This window comes from Salvelinus fontinalis, unplaced genomic scaffold, assembly GCF_029448725.1.
Source record: "Salvelinus fontinalis isolate EN_2023a unplaced genomic scaffold, ASM2944872v1 scaffold_0313, whole genome shotgun sequence".
Classification (NCBI taxonomy): Eukaryota; Metazoa; Chordata; class Actinopteri; order Salmoniformes; family Salmonidae; genus Salvelinus; species Salvelinus fontinalis.
In genome coordinates, this window is record NW_026600522.1 from 99,953 (window position 1) to 125,838 (window position 25,886).

General features: G+C 47.7%; 1 protein-coding gene across 3 annotated transcripts in view; it reads left to right on the top strand.

Annotated features, from left to right (window-relative positions):
- Positions 1 to 25,886, top strand: part of LOC129845465 (adhesion G protein-coupled receptor L1-like) — a 118,233-nt gene that overhangs the window by 53,293 nt on the left and 39,054 nt on the right. The window contains exons 1-10 of one of the 3 annotated variants that reach the window (XM_055913411.1): positions 4,375 to 4,753; positions 14,535 to 14,742; positions 15,110 to 15,374; positions 16,457 to 16,784; positions 17,709 to 18,005; positions 19,924 to 20,027; positions 20,577 to 20,762; positions 21,030 to 21,068; positions 22,588 to 22,768; positions 22,948 to 23,070. In XM_055913411.1, coding sequence (XP_055769386.1) covers positions 14,654 to 14,742; positions 15,110 to 15,374; positions 16,457 to 16,784; positions 17,709 to 18,005; positions 19,924 to 20,027; positions 20,577 to 20,762; positions 21,030 to 21,068; positions 22,588 to 22,768; positions 22,948 to 23,070 — 1,612 coding nt within the window. In that variant the 5' untranslated portion in view covers positions 4,375 to 4,753; positions 14,535 to 14,653. Of the gene's footprint in view, positions 1 to 4,374; positions 4,754 to 10,812; positions 13,502 to 14,534; positions 14,743 to 15,109; positions 15,375 to 16,456; positions 16,785 to 17,708; positions 18,006 to 19,923; positions 20,028 to 20,576; positions 20,763 to 21,029; positions 21,069 to 22,587; positions 22,769 to 22,947; positions 23,071 to 25,886 lie in introns of those variants that run through there. The other 2 variants (XM_055913410.1, XM_055913409.1) reach the window with 2 other exon arrangements.

The following is a 25,886-nucleotide window of genomic DNA, read 5'->3' on the forward strand; positions in this document are numbered from 1 at the left end:
GAGAGAGCAGAGAGGAGAGTGTAGAGAGGAGAATGCAGAGAGCAGAGAGGAGAGTGTAGAGAGGAGGGTGCAGAGTGCAGAGAGGAGAGTGCAGAGAGCAGAGTGTAGAGAGGAGAGAGCAGAGAGGAGAGTGTAGAGAGGAGAGTGCAGAGAGGAGAGTGCAGAGAGGAGAGTGCAGAAAGCAGAGTGCAGAGAGGAGAGTGTAGAGAGGAGAGTGCAGAGAGGAGAGAGCAGATTGCAGAGGAGAGTGTAGAGAGGAGAGTGTAGAGAGGAGAGTGCAGAGAGGAGAGTGTAGAGAGGAGAGTGCAGAGAGGAGAGTGTAGAGAGGAGAGTGTAGAGAGGAGAGTGGAACTCTATCTGTCCCTGCTCCCAGTAAATGTAGAGAGCAGAGTGCAGAGAGCAGAGTGTAGAGAGGAGAGTGGGACTCTACATGTTCCTGCTCCCAGTAAATGTAGAGAGCAGAGAGGAGAATGTAGAGAGAAGAGTGTAGAGAGGAGAGTGCAGAGAGGAGAGTGCAGAGAGGAGAGTGTAGAGAGCAGAGAGGAGAGTGCAGAGAGGAGAGTGTAGAGAGCAGAGAGGAGAGTACAGAGAGGAAAGTGTACAGAGGAGAGAGGGAATCTACATGTTCCTGCTCCCAGTAAATGTAGAGAGCAGAGAGGAGAGTGTAGAGAGGAGAGTGCAGAGAGGAGAGTGCAGAGAGGAGAATGTAGAGAGAAGAGTGTAGAGAGGAGAGTGCAGAGAGGAGAGTGCAGAGAGGAGAGTGTAGAGAGCAGAGAGGAGAGTGCAGAGAGGAGAGTGTAGAGAGCAGAGAGGAGAGTACAGAGAGGAAAGTGTACAGAGGAGAGAGGGACTCTACATGTTCCTGCTCCCAGTAAATGTAGAGAGCAGAGAGGAGAGTGTAGAGAGGAGAGTGTAGAGAGGAGAGTGCAGAGAGGAGAGTGCAGAGAGGAGAGTGTAGAGAGCAGAGAGGAGAGTGTAGAGATGAGAGTGTAGAGAGCAGAGAGGAGAGTGCAGAGAGGAAGGTGTACAGAGGAGAGAGGAGAGTGCAGAGAGGAAAGTGTAGAGAGCAGAGAGGAGAGTGCAGAGAGGAGAGTGCAGAGAGGAGAGAGGAGAGTGTAGAGAGGAGAGAGCAGAGAGGAGAGTGCAGAGAGGAAAGTGTACAGAGGAGAGAGGAGAGAGCAGAGAGGGGAGTGGGACTCTACCTGTTCCTGCTCCCAGTAAATGTAGCACTACATCATTATTGATCCCCACTGCTCTTTCCAGTGGGGAGATCTGTGGTACACGACCCGGACTGTTACTCTCAGTGGAGAGTCAGGCCTTCTGCTATTGCATCAGTTGGCCAACTTATCTTGTGAATAATAACAGTGCAGCTAACTGAATAATTAAATTTTTAAATCACCGTCACGTACTGTGCTACTCTATACTGTTTAGTAGCTTTATCTTCTGTATAATGTCCTTCTATACATTTCTATAAGTCACCACTGGGTCTGTGTACTGCGGATCGGGACATTTGAATCACATACATGTATTCTGGGGTGTGTAATCATATAAGTGCCTTTCTGGACACAAAGCTTCTGTAACGTATAGTTGACTTGTCGCTGGACACAAAGCTTCTGTAACGTATAGTTGACTTGTCGGAATGGGTTTGTCAGGAGAAGGGAACTGTGTTGTAGTTTGACACGTTTCAGAGAGAAAGAGAGAGAAATGCAATGATGTCAGAAAGGGAGATTCTATAAATATGTGTAGGGACACCATCAGGGACGCATGTTTGGTGAACGACAAATGGGAGGATTGGGTTGAGCCTGGAAGAAATGAATGAGGGATGAAGAGACAGCAGGAGAGGAGAGAGGGCATGCTATTTCTCAGCAGTGTGGTGAAGGAGAGAGGAGAAGAAAGGTTGTCCTGCAGTGCTCCTCAGGTGTCTGTGTATATGTAGCTCTGTGTTAGCGTGCTGGGCCTCGTTAGCAGTGGGGGTAATTGATAGGGTTCTGGAGAGCAGTGCTGAGCAGAGGAGGAGTCTGGGTTTTCATTCTCACCAGGGGACCTACGATGGAGCCTGAATGAATCAGACACTCAGAGACCCAGGTGGCTCTACTGTACACTAACACCCCGCAATGCACAGTGTGTGTGTGTGTGTGTGTGTGTGTGTGTGTGTGTGTGTGTGTGTGTGTGTGTGTGTGTGTGTGTGTGTGTGTGTGTGTGTGTGTGTGTGTGTGTGTGTGTGTGTGTGTGTGTGTGTGTGTGTGTGTGTGTGTGTGTGTGTGTGTGCTACTTTACAGAGCAGCAGACAAGGACCAGAGGACGTCAACAAATCAAATCTTCCTATTTTCTTCTCCTTCTCTCCTCTTCCTCACCAAAGCAGTTCATCCCTGTTTTATTCGGGCAGTCTCGTTCTCTCTACCTCTCTCCTTCATTCTCATTTCTCTGCTTCTCTCTCTCGTTCTCTCTACCTCTCCTTTATTCTACCTCCTCTCCTCCACTCCATCACCCTCCACACCAACACACACAATTTTGTTATCTCCCTGAAGGTAGTGTGTGTTTAGAAAACAGGTCACACAGAAACATGATATAAAGGACCCCCTGCTCCCCCTTGGACCCTGTCTGACACATAACTGTCATAAAGAGACACCACATCAAACCTCCACACTGCACCATGCAGGTCCCCACTTTACCCATCAGCCCACAGTGTGTCTGTTTACAGCCATGAGCATCTTGCTCTCGCCTCTCTCTCTCTCGCTTTCTCCGTCCACCATGCTGTTCTGACACTGTGAGCCTCATCCTGCCTCATTCTCCCCCTCCTTCTTCCGCCCTCTCCCTTCCTTCTGCCTCCCTCTCCCCTCCTCCCGCCTCATTCTCCCCCTTCTCCTTCTGCCCTCTCCCTTCCTTCTGCCTCCCTCTCCCCTCCTCCCGCCTCATTCTCCCCCTTCTCCTTCTGCCCTCTCCCTTCCTTCTGCCTCCCTCTCCCCTCCTCCCGCCTCAGTCTCCCCCTCCTCCTTCTGCCCTCTCCTCTTGCTCCGATGCTCTAGCAGTGGGAGTTAGCTCCCTCCTCCTGCCCCCCTGGTGCCCCCCTGCCCTGGCCACGTGGGACCCATACATGAGCCCATAGATGCTCCCCTGAAGGATGAAATGGCTGCCACTCCTACTCTCTTCACAGGGTTTCTCCCAGCGTCTGATCTAGCTGTCTGATGATAAAAGCTATAGAGATGGTGGTGCTCTTTTGCTCTGATGCCGTGATGCAAAAAGACCCCCCCCCCTCTCTCTCTCTCTCTCTCTCTCTCTCTCTCTCTCTATCTCTTCCTCCTCCTCTTCTTCCTCCTCTTCTACTCTTTCCTGGAATGTGTCCAGTACAGACACCTCTCATGCTGTACTGTTGATGAGAGAGGTGATGACTTCACATGACAAGGCTCTCCAGGGACCAAAAGGCTTCACACAGCATTCACACGTTCAGCGGCAGCAACATGCCGGACACATGTCCATGACACATCTCCTTCCACGTGGCAGGGAAGAAACACACACACACACACACACACACACACACACACACACACACACACACACACACACACACACACACACACACACACACACACACACACACACACACACACACACACACACACACACACACACACACACACACACATACACACACAGACACACCTCTCTCACACACACGTGCACACACACACCACTCATTCGTCCGCCACAATGAGTGATGTCTATGGAAAGCTGCCTTACAAACTGCCATAACTACTTATGTCAGCAAAAGCCTCATAGAGGCTCAACACACAGACTAGTGATTAGTGTTTGATGAGCCTGGTGTAGACCAAAAGACAGGGCCGTGTCTCAGACTGTGCTCGCTCTCTCTCTCTCTCGCGCGCGCTTTACTTTCGTCTGTCTCCTCCTTCTGTCTCTCAATCCCTCTGTTTCTTTGTTCTCTCTCTTTCTTCCTTCCTTCTCTTTTGATGAGTGCATCTGAGCCCGGCGAGCAAGCTGCTCCCCATTGATTGGCTGGTCGATGGATTGAGCGAATGGCGGGGTTCTGTAGCTGAGCGCCGTGATTTGGCGTACAGACGCAGCGCCACTTTCTTGGGATTAAGAGACAGTTTCAATGTAGACCCTGTAACCCTGGAGAGGGGCTAGACGAGAGGCACAGTGAACCCCCGCAAGGCCACAACACACCCCACACACTGGGCCACTTTCCTCATCACCCTCTCATCTCTCCATCCCTCTATCTAGCTCTATTTCTCCCACAGCTGCTTCCAAAGAAGATTCTTCAGGAACATATATGTGTTTTTCTCTCCCTGACAGGACCCAGGAGCTGGAGTTCGGAAGGAGAGAAAGAAAGAGGGAGGGAGGGAGGGAGGGGTGGGATCCTAAGACGTAAAAACAGGAGGTCGGGTTGGGTACATGTATGTGTGGATGGTTGGGGATTGTTGGGTTAATGGAATGGAAATGGAGGAAAACCGAGGTCAGGCCATTTTCCCTCCTCCTTTTTCATTTGAGTCGCCATCCTTTCTCTGAGTAGCCAACCGTAACACAGAACAAATAACATGCTTAAAGAAAAGAGAGAAAGGATAGCATTTTATTTAATCTCAATTTTGTCTTTTTTCCTGCACCTGTTTTTCTTTCATTCTCTTTGCTCTCTCTCTTTTTCTCTCTGTCTCTCTTACTCTGTCTCTCTCTCTCTCTCTCCCTGTCTTCCTCTCTCTTTCTCCTTTTTCCGATGCTTGAATAGAAGTGGATCAAAAAGGTAAAGACCACAATGAACATAAAAACCACAGCTCGCCCCTCCCTCCTCCTCCTCCTCCCTCCTCTCCTCATACGCCTTCCTAACCCAGCACCTTGTGTAGTGGTCATGTTTGATGTTGATATCCCTCCCCTTTCTTTCTCTCTTTCTCTCCCTCTCTCTTTCTGGATTATAACCAAGACTCTAAGATCCTTCCAGATTTCCTCCTTGCCTCTGATGACACCAGCCTGACCTACACGCACGCACGCACGCACGCACGCACGCACGCACCACACACACACACACACACACACACACACACACACACACACACACACACACACACACACACACACACACACACACACACACACACACACACACACACACACACACACACATACACACAAACCAGCTGACCACTCTGGAGGTCCATGAACTATTTCTGAGAGAGAAAAAGAGAGAGCATTCTTATATCATGGTTTAACCACTATACAAACCACATACCAGTGGCCATTCACAAACTTAAAGACAGATAACATTGTGTACATTCTTACCACTTCATGGTCCGTAAACCTTTCTTCTCTTCTCCCATTCACTGTAAACCTATCTCTCCTCTCCTCAACGTGTCCACATGTTGGGCCACAGCCACCTGACAACTCCTCATGCTGACATAGTTCTCCATCTGACCCTGCAGGTCTCACTCGACCTCATTGAGTATGATTTAATCATTTCTCTATTGTTTGCAATTAGTAATTTGACCCTATCTCTAATTGGTTCCCTCCAGATCCAAGTGACTCGTCCTCCTCTCCTCGCTTCTCCACATTGTTTTATATTCTTCTCTCTGCTTCCCTCTCTCTTTCTTTGTTTCTTCCTTCCTCAATTTTCCTTACTTCAGGGCGAATCTTACATTTATTTGTTTTCATTTTCAACTCAAAAAGACAATGGTAGAATCACACTGGCCAAAGTTTCTCCTTGATCATGTGACATGAGTCTGTCCCTCGTTAAGCACTTTCTCCCATTTCCAGGTGCTTCAGTGTCCACTCTCTTTCTCTCTATCACTCAAACAGCTTTAAATGCAGTGCCCTTCTCTCCTCCTCTCTTTCTCTCTTTCTTTTGGCTCCATTTCTGCCTCTCAGATCTTTCATCTGTTCATCACAAGTAGCCGCTGGTTCTCTGAGGCCTCCTCAGGTTTCATCTCCTTCTTTGCCTCCTCCTCCTCTTCTTTTCTCTTTCCCTCTTTATCCATTTGCTCTTATCACTGCTTTTTCTTCCTTCTCTTGCTTTCGTTGCACTGCAACCCCCCCTGCGTGTCCTGATTTGGCCGTCAGTCACCCCTCCTTATCAATAGAAGTCAGCTAGTCCTCCCTTCGTACAGCATGTCTGTATGGATTCAGAGGGGTGCCACAGTAGGTGGTACAGTCCCAGTTAGCATCTATGTGTAATGGCTGCTCTGTTCACTAGGAGGATGGTACTCTCTAAAGAGCCAATCAGTCACTGGTCTCCCAATCACAGAGCTTACAAAGAATGCTGCAGGGGATGCAGGGCTGAATCCAAGGTTAGAGAAGAAAGAGTATTGCCACCACTGGGAACAGGCACCATTAGGGCCGCCTCAAAAGGGTCATTTAATCTCCCAGGTTGTGTCTGAAATGGCACACTATTCCCCACGTAGTGCACTACAGGGCTCTGGTCAAAGGTAGTGCACTATATAGGGAACTATAGACTGTCCTAATCTTACCCTTGACCTTTGAGATGCCCCGCCCACAACACCGTTACACATCAGTCTTGACTAGTACCCTTTGCTGTCTGTTTCCATGGATAGATATGTGCAGTAGGTTATTATAGATTGAAGGGATTAACCTCTGTAGCAATGCCATTAAGTCCTTTATGGCCCCATATCCATCTGCCTGGATGTGGCTTTTCACTGACATCCATTGCTCCTGTGTGTCTTGTTTTTCCCTCAACCGACCGACCACCATTTTGTTACTCCCTGCCTGGTAGCTATAGCGAACCCTCTTCCTCTTCCTCCTCCTCCTCCTCCTCCTCCCCCCCTTGATCCACCTTGTTGTTGTTTTACCCACATTTCCTACCGTTCCTCCCAGTGACCATGTGACCTAAAGACCCCTCCTCTTCCTCCCTCTATCCTCGCTTTAACTCTACTGCTTATTATGATTACCTCTATATCAACATATTTTATTAATTAACAATACTCTTAGATTGTGTTACCCGTTGTCCCTTTGTTAATTCATTAATCCTAATTGATTGATTCACTGATTGGTTGATTGACAGATTATGGTAATGGCTGCTCTGCTGTTGTGTTCAGGAGCTGGTCTGTGAATGTCAGTCGGACTGATGGACAGTCTGTCCGTCATCAGTAGCTAGCTACAGAGTCAGATAGACAGACTGTCTGTAGTCTGTGTGTTGATAGACTTACATATTCATTTCCTTGTCACCGTTCCTTTGTCACTATTGACACGTGAATTGACTGAATAGGTGTCACCCATCTTTCTGTCACCTATCAAGTCCTTTTTAAATCAGTGATCATGAAGGAAAGGAGACAAGGAAATGAATCTACAGTATTTAATCAGTGATCATGAAGGAAAGGAGACAAGGAAATTAATCTACAGTATGTAAGACCTGGTACACAGCCTTAATATTGTTTTTTTTATGGGGACTAAAGGAGGGGGGAGTATTCCTCACACCTACACTCTTAAAAACAGGTTCTATCTAGAACCTAAAAGGGTTCTTTGGCTGTCCCCATAGGATAACCCTTTGAAGAACCCTTTATGGTTCCAGGTAGAAATATTTTGGTTCCCACAGTGGGTTCTACCTGGAACCAAAAAGGGTTCTCCTATGGGAACAGCCAAATAATTATTTCTGAGACTTTAGATACACATTTATTTACCATTGAAATAGTGTCTCTGTGGGCGAATGAGGATAGAGGGAGGGAGGGAGGAAGGGAGAGAGAGAGAGACAGAGAGAGCGGGAGAGAGAGAGGGAGAGAGGAGCAGTCGCTATAGAGACAGGCAGTAGCTCCTCATTAGGAATGACCCACCACACACGTCTCGTCACGTGACCCACTGCACTCAGACATTCTATTCAGCAGGCAGTCGAGGAGAGAGAAGAGAGTGAAGGAGAGAGGGAGAGATGGGGAGGGAGGGAGAGGAGAGAGATAGGGAACTGACTGACTGACTGTACATTGAGAAGTCATTACATTGTTAAAGCTAAAGAGCTCTGGCACAGGCAGGTGGCCATGAATAGAAATAAGTCAGGACCTTTATGGACAGATAGAACACACAGCCAGAGGCAGATGTATGGACAGCCCTCACTGGGGAAGGAAGGGATAGAGAAAGAGAGAGTAGAGGGATGAAGAGAGTAAGAAACTGGCTGGGTGCTGGCTACTGCTACAGTAGCTCAGCAGGGTTGGGGTCAATACTGTTTCAATTTAGTCAATTCAGGAAGTAAACTGAAAATCCAATTTTAAATGTTACATTTTTTTGAAAATCCAAAATTCAAAAATCCAAAATTCAGAAAATTGGACTTAGAATTTTCCATTGACTACCTAAATTGACTGAATTGACATGGAATTGTGGCCTGTCATAGTGTCACTCCATTGCTGTACCCGTACCTGCAGGCGGTGTCCTGTGTACTGTAGCTGTGAAGCTCTGTCAGTAGGACCACCTGTGCTGCCACTCAGTGTGTCAGTGCACCTCTCATGGAGATAAGACGTTTCAATGGACACTTTCTCTCTCTACCCAGGCCCTGCTGCCCTGCTATTGGTCTCAGTGAAGGGGTTTGTCTTGAAGTGAACATGACGGTTGATAAAAGTGCCAGCCCCTTCCTTCTGTGTGTGGTGTGTGGATATGTGTGTGAGTGTCTGTATGTGTAGGTTTGTGTGTGTCTGTGTAGGTGTGTGTGTGTGTGTGTGTATGTGTGAGTTAGTATTCTGTTTGACTACCTTGCCTTGACCCCCTTGCTGTCCAAAAGGAACAGGACACAATCTGGGACTCCCACCTCGCTCTCTCTCTCTCTTTCTCTCACTCCTCCACAGAATTAACTCACTCCCTCTCTTATTCTCATTTCACAGGAAATAACCTATTGACTCCTCTGACTCTCTCCGTTTCTCCGTTTCTCTCTCTTCTTTTTTACACCCACAAAATACACTCTCACTCTATCCTTTACTCTTTCTCCTCTCTCCTTCTTTCTCCTTCTCTCTCTCTGTCGCTTGCTATCTCTCAAGCACACCTACATGCACGCACGCACACACACCAACATGCTCACGGGTAACGATACACACACACGCACCTGCACCCTACACACTCACACACACACACACACACTCACACACACACACACTCACACACACTCACAGATGTACTCTTACTTCCAGACGATTAAGTGTCCATGCTGAAGGAGGGGTTTCATGGCGCTCCATTGTGCCCCCTGCTGGTTGCTGGCTGCAGTTACCTGCCAGGAACAGGTGTGGGATTCAATTAGAACAGCAGGCTCTCCATGGCCAGGCCAGGTCTGTCAAGGGGCTACTGGGTCCTGTTCATTAGGCACCAAACGGAAGAAAACAGACTGAAACTACCTAGACTTGTCCAATGAGAAACGCTCATTTTTGGTTTCCATTGCAACACTTTTTAAAACTATGTGTGTCCTAATGACCATGACCCTGGGATAGGCAGGCTGTACATCACCTCCCCATAACCTGTCTGTGGGATACTCTAGGACGCATTTCTCCAGACACTCTAACGTACATAGATAACCCAAGATCTAGACTCTAGAGGATGTCTCAAGAAACTACTGTGGGAGAGATGTGGTCAGGTCTGGGCTATGCCAGGCTGTGTCTTACATAACAATCATATCAATCCATGGCCTCACATTACATCAACAAGACCACAGCCATTTTAGAAACACATACAGTCTCCATTGAGATATCTCTATATCTCATTACTCTATACCCCGTTATGATCACAGTAGAATGATATGATTGCTTTATTATAATACATTATGTAATGACAGATTTTATATGAACATAACCATTAGAAATATATTCCCCAGCAGTCCCTGGGTTAAAATGATTTGCCCACAACGGCACACAGTATGATCTCAGCAAGCTGTCATTGCTTAGATGTAATTCTATATCACCAGTCAAAACTGTCATTATTATTCCCAACAAGGTAGTAAGGTACAGTATCTGTCATTTCAAAGGGGATTCTGTTCCTTTCATCATATTCATGCCACAGCTTCAAATTGACGAGAAACGGTCACTGTTGACCTATTGTCTTGTGCCGGGAACAGCTGATAAATTAATTCCATATAATTTTTTCATGGCAGTATTTTGCTGTAAAGTGTAGACAATAGAATATATAGTGCCCGTTCCAATTTACACCCTATTCCCTATATAGTGCACTACTTTAGTGCACATTATAGGGAATAGTGTGCCATTTGGGATGTACCCCTGCACACAGCAGATAAAAGCATGAAGGTTGGTTGTTAATCCTTGATAAGGTAAGTTGTATTACAGTACAGTAGGTTTGGTTATACTGCCTAGTGGTGTGGTCCCACTGGACCGGGACTGCTCTGATCCTGCCAGACCAGATTTCCACGGCTCTTAAAAATCTATTTCATCTAATCTAACCTTCTCAACTAATCCCAGAAGCTCAATATGACTCAGGCTAACCTGTTCTAGGCCGGACTAGGATAATACCTAGTCCGATCTTTAATATCCCATCCCTAATACCTCATATCCATCTCTAATACCTAATACCTAATTCATATAGTGCTGGTCCTAATAATACTAGGCTGTGTGGTAGTGTGTGTTAGCAGGGTGTGGCTGCCTGGGAGGTCAGGCTGTCTATACAGAGAGAGAATAAACAGGAAGAGGGCATGCTGGCCGAAAGAACAGGTCAGAGTTAATGAAGCCTCCCAGGCAGGGTGTGGAGCGGAGCGGCTCCCTCTGTTTGTTTTTGTGTGTGTGTGTGTGTGTGTGTGTGTGTGTGTGTGTGTGTGTGTGTGTGTGTGTGTGTGTGTGTGTGTGTGTGTGTGTGTGTGTGTGTGTGTGTGTGTGTGTGTGTGTGTGTGTGTGTGCGAGTGAACCGCTCTCTCTTTCTTTCCTCTGGTCTGTGTGTGTCAGTGCCAGCTCAGTGTGAACGCCTGGGAGGCCAGTCCAGTGATGAACCCCACTGACACCAGCCCTGCCAGCCCACCCAACACCCAGCTAATTAGAATAAGCAGAGCCAGAGAGCCATGTTAGAGTTACTATCTGTAGACTGTAAAGGGACAGAGAGAATAACAGGACGAAACACATAGGATGATTAGCCCTTACTCTTTACTGCAACACCCAGTTATACAGTAATGCTGACTATGCTACTGTATAGTGTGAAGCCGATTCAGGGTAGTGGTGCTGTTAATATATTACTGGGATCAATGATTTGTCCCATAAATACCTGTTAAACCTCTTGTGATTCACCGTACATAGAGAACCCAATTGGGCCAGGAACCGAAAGGTTGCTGGATCGAATCCCCGAGCTGACAAGGTAAAACTATTGTTCTGCCCCTGAGCAAGGCAGTTAACCCACTGTTCCCCAGGCACTGTGGAAGTGGATTAAGGCTGCCCCCTGCACCTCTGATTCAGAGGGTTAAATGTGCAGGACACAGTTCAGTTGAAGGCATTCAGTTGTACAGCTGACTAGGTATCCCCCTTTCCTTTCCCAATATGAATCAGCATTGTGGATTAAAGGTAGTCCTTGACAATGCACTGCACCAGCCAGTTGTTTTTTATTACCTAGGACTCTGTAATCCAAGGCTGGTCTGTACAGTAGTCATGGACTCTTTTCAGATATAGACTCCCACCATACCCTTTTTGGTTGTGTTGGTTGTAAATGCAGGTCGTCCATTTGTCTGCTTGTCCGTCTAGTGTCCTGTGTTGTTGTGTGCGTGACTAGAGACAGGACAGTAGCATGTCTGTGTTGTTGTGTGCGTGACTAGAGACAGGACAGTAGCACGCCTGTGTTGGTCTGTCCGTTATCCTACCTTGAGGCAGGACGATGTTCTGTCTTTGTTTATGGCTCAGCTACATGCAGTGGCTTGTTCTGCATGCTCTTTATGTCTCTACTCCTCTTCACTTTGATGCTATTGTTTGTTTTTTCATCCTCATCACAGCTTAATAGAATTCAGCCATTTATCCCTGAGCTACTTTTCTTCTGTATTTTATAGGATTGCTGGAAGTGTTATAAAATAGAGATGAGGGAAGAATACCTGACAAAGTCGCTGTAAATAAGGACTGCATTCAGATTGCATATTGACCCTTGAGGGTTCCCCAAAACCAGTGGGCTGTACCAATGTAAATATTTTCAACTCTACGGGGGTGCCACTGCCTACGTTAATACCGCTAATAACTATGGGGCTCCCCAGCACGCTAGAACACCCCTGCTGCTGGAAACCATTGTTAGATCAACCACTGTAGCTCCTCGGCTGCTTGTTTTAACAATGGAGCATGACAGTCCCTTTGTGAAGCCACTCTATTCAATGTCTGTTTGTTTACGCCCAGGCTTGATTTGAGTCATGTTTTGACGTAAGATATTCATCCCTGCTGAGTCCCCTCAGACACAACAGCAGTATCATCACTGAGGCACAGCACACAGCCACACACTTCTGAGAGACTAAAACTTCCCACTGGGCACAGACGCCAATTCAGCATCTATTCTACGTTGGTTCAATGTCATTTCATTGATATGACCTGGAAACAACGTTGATTCAGCCAGTGTGTGACCAGTGGAGAGAGAGAGGCATAACATATTGATACTACTATTGTGACCAGCAAACATTTCCTCAAACCATAAAAAGAGAGGCACGTTAAGGAATAAAACACATTTTCCCTAAACGTTCCTTTCTCAGAAATGCTGCCATCTCCTACGGTGTGTAGCATTTCCAAGGATGTAGCATCCTAGGCTTAGTTCCATCCTAGTAAATCTGGCAGCAATGTTTGTGTATGTGCATGTGTGTGTGTGTTGACTGTCTAAACGCCCCTGCAGGGACCAGTTAGACCACGGATCAGTTCAGTCATAACGTGACCAGTGTGAGTTTCCTCTGTTCTCAACACACTGACTGGCTGGGCTGCTGGGGCCAGGACACATACATAACTGAGTATTCAGAGAAGACTGGGAGTCCTCTGTTCAGCTCTTTCATTCTGCACCTGTACTGTCCCTATACTGTACCTGTACTGTCCCTGTAGTGTACCTGTACTGTACCTGTACTGTCTCTGTAGTGTCCCTGCAGTGTACCTGTACTGTACCTGTAGTGTCCCTGCAGTGTACCTGTACTGTACCTGTACTGTACCTGTAGTGTCCCTGCAGTGTACCTGTACTGTACCTGTACTGTCTCTGTAGTGTCCCTGCAGTGTACCTGTACTGTACCTGTACTGTCTCTGTAGTGTCCCTGCAGTGTACCTGTACTGTCCCTGTAGTGTCCCTGTAGTATCTCTAGTGTCTCTGTAGTGTCCCTGTAGTGTCTCCGTCGCTCTCACGTCCTCACAGAGTCTCCTGTGATGTCACCGTGTGACCGTGCTGTTGATGCCAGCAGCTTTTTTCCATAGATACCTCTCCTCCCCGCCCTCCTCCGCCCGGTTCCCCTCCCACCCCACCTGACAGTCCTCTGGTCCCAGGTCAGACACTATCTGGCTGAGAGAGAAAGTGCGTCAGCCAGCCAATTTACAGCAGTCCCCAGTGGGTGACCTCCAGGAGAGACCTATGAGACACAGGAAGGAGGGTAGGAGGCAGAATGTGTGTGTGTGTGTGTGCGTGTGTGTCGGGGGAGGGGGGAGTGTGTGTGTGCGTGCATGTGTTAATGTGTGCGTGTGCGTGTGCGTGTGCGTGTGCGTGTGTGTGTGTGTGTGTGTGAAGTATGGATTGCAACAACAGAAGAAGGGGACCCTGGCCAGACTCTTGTTTTCTACCCCGGACTTCATGGCATTACTCTTGACTGAGATCCAACCACCTGTACTGATACAACACTCTAAAACTCATACTGTTATTTCCTACCACAGAGCAGGAATACTGAGCTTCTTACAATATACATGCACAATAAAACCTTAAGTAGGCCAAGATGAATCAGATGAAATACCCTATCTGGGCAGCAGCAGCTAGGAATCTACCATTTATCAGAACACTACAGGCAGCTCTTAGGCCTCAATGCTGATATTTAGCAAATTAGATTTTTGTATTCCTTCATTTTTGATCTGATAATGTATCTCACCTCATTCCCCTCGCTCTCTCTCTCGCGCTCTTTCTGTCTCTCTCTCTCTGTCTTTATCTCTCTCTTTCCCCCATTCTTCTTTTGTTTTCTGTCTCCCTCTCCTCAAATCTCAAACTTGTTATCTTGAACATCTCTCTGTCTCTTTCCCCACGATACTCTCATCCCATCTTCTACCCCTTTCTTTGTCCCCACTCCTCTTCCTCATCTCCTCTCTCTTTCCGTTTCCCCCTCATCATCTCCTTAATATACTCCTTTATCTTACATTGCTCCTTTTATATCCCTTCACTCCATCTCTCACACTTTCCATCTCTCTCTCTTTCTCCCTCCCTTTCTCTCTTGCTCGCTCTCTCTCTCCCTTACTCTCTCTATCGCTCGCTCGCTCTCTCTATTTCTTTCTCCCTCTCTCTCTCTCTCTCTCCCTTTCTCTCTCTCTCTCTCTCTCTCTCTCTCTCTCTCTCTCTCTCTCTCCCCCTCTCTCTATCCATCCCTCCCTCCCTCTCTCTCACCCTCTCTCTCCCCATCTCTTTCTCTTTCCACTCTCCTCCAGTCTTTGTGTGTCCGGGCACACTGCTGCGGGTACAGGCGGCCAGCTCGCTGCAGGAGGCGGAGCATCAGTCGGGGGCATGGTGTAAGGACCCCCTGCAGTCAGGTGACCGGCTCTATGTTATGCCTTGGACTCCCTACCGCACCGACATGCTGTATGAGTACGCCTCCTGGGACGACTTCAGACAGAACCGCGCCACCACCACCTACAAGTGAGCACCGCCTCTGCCCCCCCGCCAGTTCACATCAAATAATCCCTCTGCCTCTGCATTGATTTATTTGAATACTGCTGTAGATGGATGGTGAATGGCAGTGTGGGTTCCATGGGGTCCTGTGGTGATCTGTGGACCACTGGTGGGGCACCTCAGGGGTCAGTGTGAAGTCCAATTAATTTAGTGAAATAAATGTTTTTTCTTGTGCTCCATGGGATGGAGAAGTATGAGAACCACTGTTCTAATGTATGGGATCATACTGTTGGTCTCTTTGGACATGTGCTTATGAGCCGGTCATAGCCCAAAAGCTCATGGGTTATTGATTCTCCTGTCATATTCTGACCACCCACTTCTTCCCCTCCTATAGGTTGCCGAACCGTGTTGATGGCACAGGCTTCGTGGTATACGACGGCGCCGTGTTCTACAATAAGGAGCGCACACGCAACATGGTCAAGTATGACCTGCGCACACGCATCAAGAGCGGCGAGGCCATTATCGCCAACGCCAACTACCACGACACATCGCCCTACCGCTGGGGTGGGAAGAGCGACATCGACCTGGCGGTGGACGAGAACGGGCTGTGGGTCATCTACGCCACAGAGTCCAACAACGGACGACTGGTGGTCAGCCAGGTGGGTGGAGGAGAGGAGGATGGAGGGAATAGAAGAGTATAAGAGGAGTGTAACAGGGTGATGGAGGGAATAGAAGAGTATAAGAGGAGTGTAACAGGGTGATGGAGGGAATAGAAGAGTATAAGAGGAGTGTAACAGGGTGATGGAGGGAATAGGAGAGTATAAGAGGAGTGTAACAGGGTGATGGAGGGAATAGAAGAGTATAAGAGGAGTGTAACAGGGTGATGGAGGGAATAGGAGAGTATAAGAGGAGTGTAACAGGGTGATGGAGGGAATAGAAGAGTATAAGAGGAGTGTAACAGGGTGATGGAGGGAATAGAAGAGTGTAAGAGGAGTGTAACAGGGTGATGGAGGGAATAGAAGAGTGTAAGAGGAGTGTAACAGGGTGATGGAGGGAATAGAAGAGGGAGGAGTGTAACAGGGTGATGGAGGGAATAGAAGAGTGTAAGAGGAGTGTAACAGGGTGATGGAGGGAATAGAAGAGTGTAAGAGGAGTGTAACAGGGTGATGGAGGGAATAGAAGAGGGAGGAGTGTAACAGGGTGATGGAGGGAATAGAAGAGGGAGGAGTGTAACAGGGTGATGGAGGGAATAGAAGAGGGAGGAGTGTAACAGGGTGATGGAGGGAATAGAAGAGGGAGGAGTGTAACAGGGTGATGGAGGGAATAGAAGAGGGAGGAGTGTAACAGGGTGATGGAGGGAATAGAAGAGGGAGGAGTGTAACAGGGTGATGGAGTTATTAGAAGAGTGTAAGAGGAGTGTAACAGGGTGATGGAGGGAATAGAAGAGTGTAAGAGGAGTGTAACAGGGTGATGGAGGGAATAGAAGAGGGAGGAGTGTAACAGGGTGATGGAGGGAATAGAAGAGGGAGGAGTGTAACAGGGGGGTGGAGTTGGACTGGACATTTCTAAGCTCAACTAAAGTAGGCCTAAATGTTTATTTATTTATTTAATTAATACACTTTCTTGTGTTTATCACCATAACACCAGGATTGAGAGTTTAAGAATGGCTGATATTCTACAGTTTCTTCTGTAGTTTGAGATATATTTATGGTTACCATCACCCCCCCCCCCCTCCTCCCAGGTGAACCCGTACACCCTGCGCTTCGAGGGCACCTGGGAGACCAGCTTCGACAAGAGGCTGGCATCCAACGCCTTCATGGCGTGCGGCGTGCTCTACGCCGTGCGCAGCGTCTACCAGGACGACGACAGCGAGGCCGGCGGGGACCTGATCCTTTACGCCTACAACACGAACCGAGCCCGGGAGGAGCCCGTCCACATCCCCTTCCCTAACCCCTACCAGTACGTCTCCTCTGTGGACTATAACCCCAGAGACAACCAGCTCTACATCTGGAACAACTATAATGTTCTGAGATACCCGCTGGAGTTCGGACCACCGGACCCCACCACCGGTGAGTCAACGCAGAGTCCTGAGATGTGTGTGTACAGTGTACCTTTATTTCTGGTATAATTTGTCCATTAATGTCAGTTGTAGTGGGACATCTGCACAAATGCAAATCACCACCTGTTCGCCCTCTTGTACGTACCTTGCTTTTTCAGATTAATTATCCATTGTGTTTTGGGTGAATATTTTAGCGATGCAGGCCTATCTGGAGTTAGTATTTGGCCCTGAGAGAGAGAGAGAGAGAGAGAGAAGAAAGAGAAGAAAGAAAGAAAGAAAGAAAGAAAGAGAAGAAAGAAAGAAAGAAAGAAAGAAGAGAAAGAAAGAAGAGAAAGAAAGAAAGAAAGAGAGGAGAGAAAGACAGAGGCAGACAGACAGTCTTGTCCCAGTGTTGTTAGAGGAGAGTGGGTGTTTGATCAGTTGAGATTTTGTAGTTGGGATGTGTTACTTTTATGGGTGCATTAAAGTTGGTTGTTAATGTCGGTAGTGACTTCTGTCATATACATTTGATCAATAATTGACATCCTCCTTTCTTCTTCCTTTCTTGCCGTGCACGCTCCCTCCCCCCTCTCCAGGGGTAGTGATAGGAACACTGAAAGAGTCATATATAGATGTATTAAGCTTTGATATGCTCAAAAGTAGTTTGTGCCATAATTATCATCCGGAGAACTTTTGAACTGAACTTGTGAGAGATGTAACATTTACGTGCCTTTCTCTCTTTGATTCATGCTCTGGTTTTGTCTTTCTCTATTCCCCTCTCACCACTTTCATTCCATCTCTTTTGTTTTATTTCCCTTTTTTTGTCTCTCACTTTCGTTTTCCCTATTTATATCTTTGACTTTATTTTGTCATCCTCAATGATTTTATTTATACATGTGCTTTATTATGTGTTTTAAAACTAAACTAAATCACCCCCCCGTCTCTCTCTCTTCAGGCCCTTTGACGACCACTCAGGTTACCAGCACCACTCCAGCCCGACCTTTCACCTCCAGTTCTAGCCCTGCTACCACCCGCCCCCTGGCCCCCACTTCTCACCCCATTGGCGCTATCAACAAGGGCCCTGACCTGCGGCCAATCACAGCCACCGTACCAGTCACCAGGCGGCCTCCCCGCCCACCCGTCCAGGGCCCAGAGCTCCAGGTGTGTGAGTCCAGAGTGGCCAGAGGGGTGCAGTGGCCCTCCACCCAGAGAGGAGAGACTGTGGACCGCCCCTGTCCTAAAGGATCACTAGGTGGGGACTGACTATTACCGTGTTTCCTGTATGTATGAGTGTGTGGTTATTTGAGTTGGGGTGTGTGGTTGTGCGTGCATGTGTGTCTGTGGTTTTTGTTAGTTTTTTGTAAGCGCTCAAGTACACGTGTGAATATACAGTACATACATGTGCGTGTGTTTTTTTCTTCGTTTCTGTGTATTTCTGTGTGAGTGTGCGTGCACGTGTGTGTTTTCCAGTGTGTCTCTGTTTCAGTGTGTGTGTGTGTGTGTGTGTGTGTGTGTGTGTGTGTGTGTGTGTGTGTGTGTGTGTGTGTGTGTGTGTGTGTGTGTGTGTGTGTGTGTGTGTGTGTGTGTGTGTGTGTGTGCGCGCGCGCGCGTGTGTGTGTGTGTGTGTGTGTGTGTGTGTGTGTGTGTGTGTGTGTGTGTGTGTGTGTGTGTGTGTGTGTGTGTGTGTGTGTGTGTGTGTTTTCCAGTGTTTCAGTGTGTTTGTGCTGCAGCTCTTGTTTTTCCCCTGGCTGGCTGTGTTGTCTCCCCCTCTCCTCTCCTGTCCCACTGTTGGTCTCAGCAGCAGGCTGGGTCCCAGAGGACTCCCTCTACATAAAAGCCTGTCCTTCTCTCCTCTCCTCTCCAAATGAAAGAGTCGTCTCACAGCGAAACAGGGATAGCCAAGTGAAAGTGTGGAATAATGAAATGAAAGACTGAACAAAACAGGATACACCTCCCTTCATGCTTCTATAACTCCAAACATGCAAGCATCAAATATCCCTCTCGAGTTCCAGAAAAGAATAGAATATCTTTTACCACCACGCCCCCCTCCATCTCTTCTTGCTTTACTGTGTTCTCTCCCTCTCTCTCTCTCTTTCTTTCTCTCGCTCTCTTTCTCTTTCTCTCTCTCTCTCTCTCTCATCTCTGACAACAACAGTAATGCTAAATTAGCAGCTGGCTTGATTGCCATGTCTTGGCAGAGATTTCAAACCCAATCTGTGCTCCCTGTATGGAGCTGTTTGTGTAGCGGCAGTGGAAAGACCCTTCCTTGGTTGATCCCAGTGTGTTGTCCTCTCTCTCAACTCTCCTAACTAAACAGAAAACTTAGCTGAAAACGAGGGGTGCCGGGAGGTCCCTCCCTTGAGGTGTTATTCTTGCAGATGAGAGACGATGCCTGATGGTGCCGTCTTTGGTGTGTGTGTGAGTGGAGCGGTGTGTGTGTGTGTGTGGGGGGGGGCTGTGTGTGTGTGTGTGTGTGTGTGTGTGTGTGTGTGTGTGTGTGTGTGTGTGTGTGTGTGTGTGTGTGTGTGTGTGTGTGTGTGTGTGTGTGTGTGTAGCGCACGTTTGTGTTAATTTGTGTTCCTTTAAAGCCACGTTCTTATAGCCAACTCGTTTGAAAGCCTACCCCTCCCTTCTCGTTCTTTCTCTTTCTGTCCTACACCATTATTTAACCTTTTCACTTCTGCCCCATTTTCTCATACACACTTCCTCCTCCCTCCTCCCTCTCTTTTCTCTCCTCCGCCGAACCACTCAAAGTATTGCATATTTAAAGTTCATTTCATTTACTCTTTTTTTATCTGTCGTACTCTTTGCCCTGTTCCTTTTCTCTTTAAAATCCATTTCTCTATAATTGCCCAATACCTAATGCTTATTATCTCTCCATCCCTGTCTTCCTCCCTCCATCCCTCTCTTCCTCCCTCCCTCCATCCCTCTCTGCCTCCCTCCATCCCTCTCTTCCTCCCTCCATCCCTCTCTTCCTCTCTCCATCCCTCTCTTCCTCCCTCCATCCCTCTCTTCCTCCCTCCATCCCTCTCTTCCTCCCTCCATCCTTCTCTTCCTCCCTCCCTCTCTTCCTCCCTCCCTCTCTTCCTCCCTCCATCCCTCTCTTCCTCCCTCCATCCCTTTCTCCCTTCCTCCCTGGCCCTTTCTCCCTTCCTCTCTGGCCCTCCCAGGCATCGCATCGTTCCAGTGCTTGGCGGCTCCGGTCATGTGGAACCCTCGGGGCCCTGACCTCAGTAACTGCACCTCTCCCTGGGTCAACCAGGTAGCCCAGAAGGTAAGACCTCCACCTCTACTAGTCCCTCTGTTGGGGGCCTCTGGCCCTGCCTCTGGCCCTGGATTTCTGTGTCCATATGCACACTGCCATTAGCATGTCTCCAAGGCTCTCCTGATTAAAACCCATCACCACCATATCACTAAGGTTTTCACTCATTAGAATGACTAATTTCAACTAGACCCATATTCAAATGCATCCACTCTTCATCCTCCACTTTCTATAGTTAGTCATATGAAAGGCCACTAAGGTCAAGATAATGGAAATGCTATTTTTATTGAGTATATTTAAAGTATATTTAAGATAATTGAATTACAACTATTTTCATTGAGTATATTTAAAGATAATTGAGTTATAGCTATTTTTATTGAGTATATTTAAAGATAATTGAGTTACAACTATTTTATTGAGTATATTTAAAGTGCATTTTTATAAAAAAAACGTAAGTCTACTCCGCACCCTCAACTTACCACTCTCAACCATCAGCAACCCCCAACACACACTCCTCTGTGTAGTACCCAGTGGTGGAAATGTGTGTCTCTATGTGTGTAGATAAAGAGCGGTGAGAATGCTGCCAACATAGCCGGGGAGTTGGTGAACCACACACGGGGGCGGATCCACGCTGGTGATGTCAGCTCGTCAGTGCGTCTGATGGAACAGCTGCTGGACATACTGGATGCCCAGCTTCAGGCCCTGCGGCCCGGCAACAAGGAGTCAGCCGCACGCAACTACAACAAGGTAGAAGACACACACGTGCAAACACACACCACACACACACACACACAGATAGATGTACACACACACACAAAGTTGTACAAACACACACACACTCACACATAGACACATTCACACACACTCACAGACAAACTGAACTGGGTGTTTAAAAATGCACGCTAACAGACCCCTAGTGTATAACATCCCTCTAGACTTGCAGTTTGCCATTGTTTTGGTATTACAGTACCCTATAGAAGTGTACTGTAATGCTATTGTCCTCCCTCCTCTCAGCTCCAGAAGAGAGAGCGGACCTGTCGGGCTTACATCCAGGTAACTTCCCCTTTAATCCCCACAATTCAAATGGAGAATATCTTCTAGCCTACCAGTGTACTGACTACTGAGAATAATGTGGGAAAGATAACCTCTAACCCGTAGTAGACATATGTGTGTACTGTATATGATTTCTTTAGGCTGAGATATATCATGTAATGTGTTCATAATCATTCTAGGTGCAGGTGGAGCGCGGTGCAGCGGTGTGTGTGTGTATGTACGTATGTGCGTGTGTGTGTGAGCGTGCTGCGTGTGTGCGTGTACGTGTGCATGTGTCTGCATGCTGCGAGCGTGTGTGTGTGTGTGCGCTGTATGACGGATATCTCTCTGTGGATGCCTCCGTGAAATGTTTCTGTAATAATTCCGCAGGCTGCTAGTTGCTTTGTAGTTTTCCCTCATGTTCATAGTATCTCTCTGAAATGTGGGGCGGAGTAATAGAAGTGGTAATAATGTTTCTGTGACATAACTCAGCTAGGTTTCACTGTAATGTTATCACTACCGTGATATACGTTGCTATATGAGCCTTGGCTGTGTACTGTTCAGTACAGTATGATATCTCTGGCTATGTGTAAGGGGTAACTTGATAGTATGAAATGATCCTGTGTGTGATATCATAGTATGTATGATGTATTTCTACATATGAATGATTTCTGTCATCCTGCAGCATATGTGTTCCTTAACCAGTCTGTTGTGCTTTGGAACAAAATACATACACATCTGCAGTGGTGTACGATCTATGCAAAGTGTGCTGTGTTGTAGTGTGTCACTAGAGCGCCCTTGTTTAGCATTGGTTGTACTGTAGCTTATGAAGCAACACAGATGTAATACAGGATATGGTAAATATATATCATTAGAATGGTTTTAATAGGTTTAGTGTAAGAGGAAATGTATGGTGATTGTGTGAAGAGCAGCTGTAATTCTCTCCCTTCCACTGTACAATGAAGAATAATCTATTGACCCTGTGCGTGTCATACAGGCCTGTATAGTACAAGAGAATCACACGATGAATCAAACATACAGGCCTGTATAGTACAAGAGAATCACAGAGATGAATCAAACATACAGGCCTGTATAGTACAAGAGAATCACATGATGAATCAAACATACAGGCCTGTATAGTACAAGAGAATCACACGATGAATCAAACATACAGGCCTGTATAGTACAAGAGAATCACAGAGATGAATCAAACATACAGGCATGTACAGTACAAGAGAATCACAGAGATGAATCAAACATACAGGCCTGTATAGTACAAGAGAATCACAGAGATAAATCAAACATACAGGCCTGTATAGTACAAGAGAATCACACGATGAATCAAACATACAGGCCTGTATAGGACAAGAGAATCACACAATGAATCAAACATACAGGCCTCTGTTATAAATTGGATAACAGGTCAAACGTCTACTATAAGAGTAGAGCAGCAGAAAATGTAATGTACAGCAGTAGCATGGGTAATGTAATGCAGTGTAATACAGCAGTGTGAACCTTAGCGCCCCCTCTGCGTTGCCAGGCGGTAGTGCAGACAGTGGACAACCTGCTACGTACAGAGGCCCTGGAGTCGTGGCAGGACATGAACACTACGGAGCAGGCCCACACCGCCACCATGCTATTGGACGTCCTGGAGAAAGGAGCCTTTCTATTGGCCAACAACATGTACGGCAACCGCTTCACCGACCGGGCCCCCAATATCGGTAAGAAATAGGGGGAAATGGAAGCAGTGGGGTGCATGCATGTGTGTGATTAGTAATTGTAATTAGTAGCAATAGTAATTCCAGTAGGTGGATAGGTGTAGAGCAGGGCATGCTCAATATCCTGGAAAAACAGAACAACTCTAACCCTTTGTTCCCACGTACCTGTGTTTGTATCTTAGATCTGGAGGTGCACGTGTTGAACACAGAGATGGACCTTCAGGACCTGTCCTTTCCTCAGGACTACGTGAGCGACAGCACCATCCAGCTCTCCGCCTCCACCATCAAACAGTACAGCCGCAATGGTCAGTAACCTTATCACGGTCATCACATCACAGTCAAACCCTACAGCTCTCCCGTTCACTTCATGACCTGAGATATGGATTCGGGGATCTCCCGTTCACTTCATGACCTGAGATATGGGTTCGGGGATCTCCCGTTCACTTCATGACCTGAGATATGGGCTCGGGGATCTCCCGTTCACTTCATGACCTGAGATATGGGCTCGGGGATCTCCCGTTCACTTCATGACCTGAGATATGGGCTCGGGGATCTCCCGGTCACTTCATGACCTGAGATATGGGCTCGGGGATCTCCCGTTCACTTCATGACCTGAGATATGGGCTCGGGGATCTCCCGTTCACTTCATGACCTGAGATATGGGCTCGGGGATCTCCCGTTCACTTCATGACCTGAGATATGGGCTCGGGGATCTCCCGTTCACTTCATGACCTGAGATATGGGTTCGGGGATCTCCCGCTCATTTCATTACCTGAGATATGGGCTTGGGGATCTCCCGTTCACTTCATGACCTGAGATATGGGCTCGGGGATCTCCCGTTCACTTCATGGCCTGAGATATGGGTTTGGGGATCTCCCGCTCATTTCATTACCTGAGATATGGGCTTGGGGATCTCCCGTTCACTTCATGACCTGAGATATGGTCTCGGGGATCTCCCGTTTACTTCATGACCTGAGATATGGGCTCGGGGATCTCCCGGGCACTTCATTACCTGAGATATGGGCTTGGGGATCTCCCGTTCACTTCATTACCTGAGATATGGGCTCGGGGGATCTCCCGGTCACTTCATTACCTGAGATATGGGCTTGGGGATCTCCCGTTCACTTCATGACCTGAGATATGGGCTCGGGGATCTCCCGTTCACTTCATGACCTGAGATATGGGCTCGGGGATCTCCCGTTCACTTCATGACCTGAGATATGGGCTCGGGGATCTCCCGTTCACTTCATGACCTGAGATATGGGCTCGGGGATCTCCCGTTCACTTCATGACCTGAGATATGGGCTCGGGGATCTCCTGTTCACTTCATGACCTGAGATATGGGCTCGGGGATCTCCCGTTCACTTCATGACCTGAGATATGGGCTCGGGGATCTCCCGTTCACTTCATGACCTGAGATATGTGCTCGGGGATCTCCCGTTCACTTCATGACCTGAGATATGGGCTCGGGGATCTCCCGTTCACTTCATGACCTGAGATATGGGCTCGGGGATCTCCCGTTCACTTCATGACCTGAGATATGGGCTCGGGGATCTCCCGTTCACTTCATGACCTGAGATATGGGCTCGGATCTCCCGTTCACTTCAAGACCTGAGATATGGGCTCGGGGATCTCCTGTTCACTTCATGACCTGAGATATGGGCTCGGGGATCTCCCGTTCACTTCATGACCTGAGATATGGGCTCGGGGATCTCCCGTTCACTTCATGACCTGAGATATGTGCTCGGGGATCTCCCGTTCACTTCATGACCTGAGATATGGGCTCGGGGATCTCCCGTTCACTTCATGACCTGAGATATGGGCTCGGGGATCTCCCGTTCACTTCATGACCTGAGATATGGGCTCGGGGATCTCCCGTTCACTTCATGACCTGAGATATGGGCTCGGGGATCTCCCGTTCACTTCATGACCTGAGATATGGGCTCAGGAATCTCTCAGTCAATGTTCCCATTTGCATTTTCATGTGAGTCTAAAATAATCTGCATGCAGTTGACCAAGTTATTGTTTCATAATAACAGGCCAATCAGATTAATAAAAGCGCTGAGACCATTTCTTCCTTGATGGTTTCCTAACAGCACTCCTAATAGAATAGCTGGAGAGGCGTGTAGATGACTATCACCCACAGCCTGACAGAGCAATCTCAGCTCTCGCTCTCTATCTCTCCCTTGCTCCGTCTCTCCACCATCGTATACCCCTCTCTCATCTCTTCTCCCGCTTCAAGCCCCCCTCTTCCTCCCCCTTCTCCTCCCTCCATTCCTCCTCACCCTCCCTCCAGTCCTCCACCCATCCCTCCCTCTCCCCCTTCTCTGTTTTCTGTCAGCGCTCGGCTCTGCAGTGGGAACCAGATTAGAATGATTGAAACAAACGCACATGAAAAATTCATATGGAATAATAGGAGATCTGTGAATGCTTGAGGGATGAATGTTCCATTGTCCTCTCCATTAAATCTCCCCTCTTTCCCACCAGTCAAAATGAAACGGTTCTTACCATCATTCTAACCTTCACTAACTCTCTCTCTCCCTCTGTCACTCTGCCTCTCTCCCTTTCCTCCTTTCCCCCCTATTATCCCCCTGTCCTCTCTCTCGCTATTTCTGTCTTCTTCTCTTTTTACTATTCCTCCTTTTCATCTCCTTTACCTCTTTCTCTTTTCTCTCTCTATCTCCTTCCCCCTTCCCTCTCCTTTACCTCTTTATGTTCTATCTTTCTCTCTGACTCCCTCTCCTTCCCCCCTTCCCTCTCCTTTACCTCTTTATGTTCTATCTCTCTCTCTGACTCCCTCTCCTTCCCCCCTTCCCTCTCCTTTACCTCTTTATGTTCTATCTCTCTGTCTGACTCCCTCTCCTTTACCTCTTTATGTTCTATCTCTCTCTCTGACTCCCTCTCCTTCCCCTCTTCCCTCTCCTTTACCTCTTCATGTTCTATCTCTCTGTCTGACTCCCTCTCCTTCCCCCCTTCCCTCTCATTTACCTCTTTATGTTCTATCTCTCTCTCTGACTCCCTCTCCTTCCCCCTTCCCTCTCCTTTACCTCTTTATGTTCTATCTCTCTCTCTGACTCCTTCTCCTTCCCCCTTCCCTCTCATTTACCTCTTTATGTTCTAT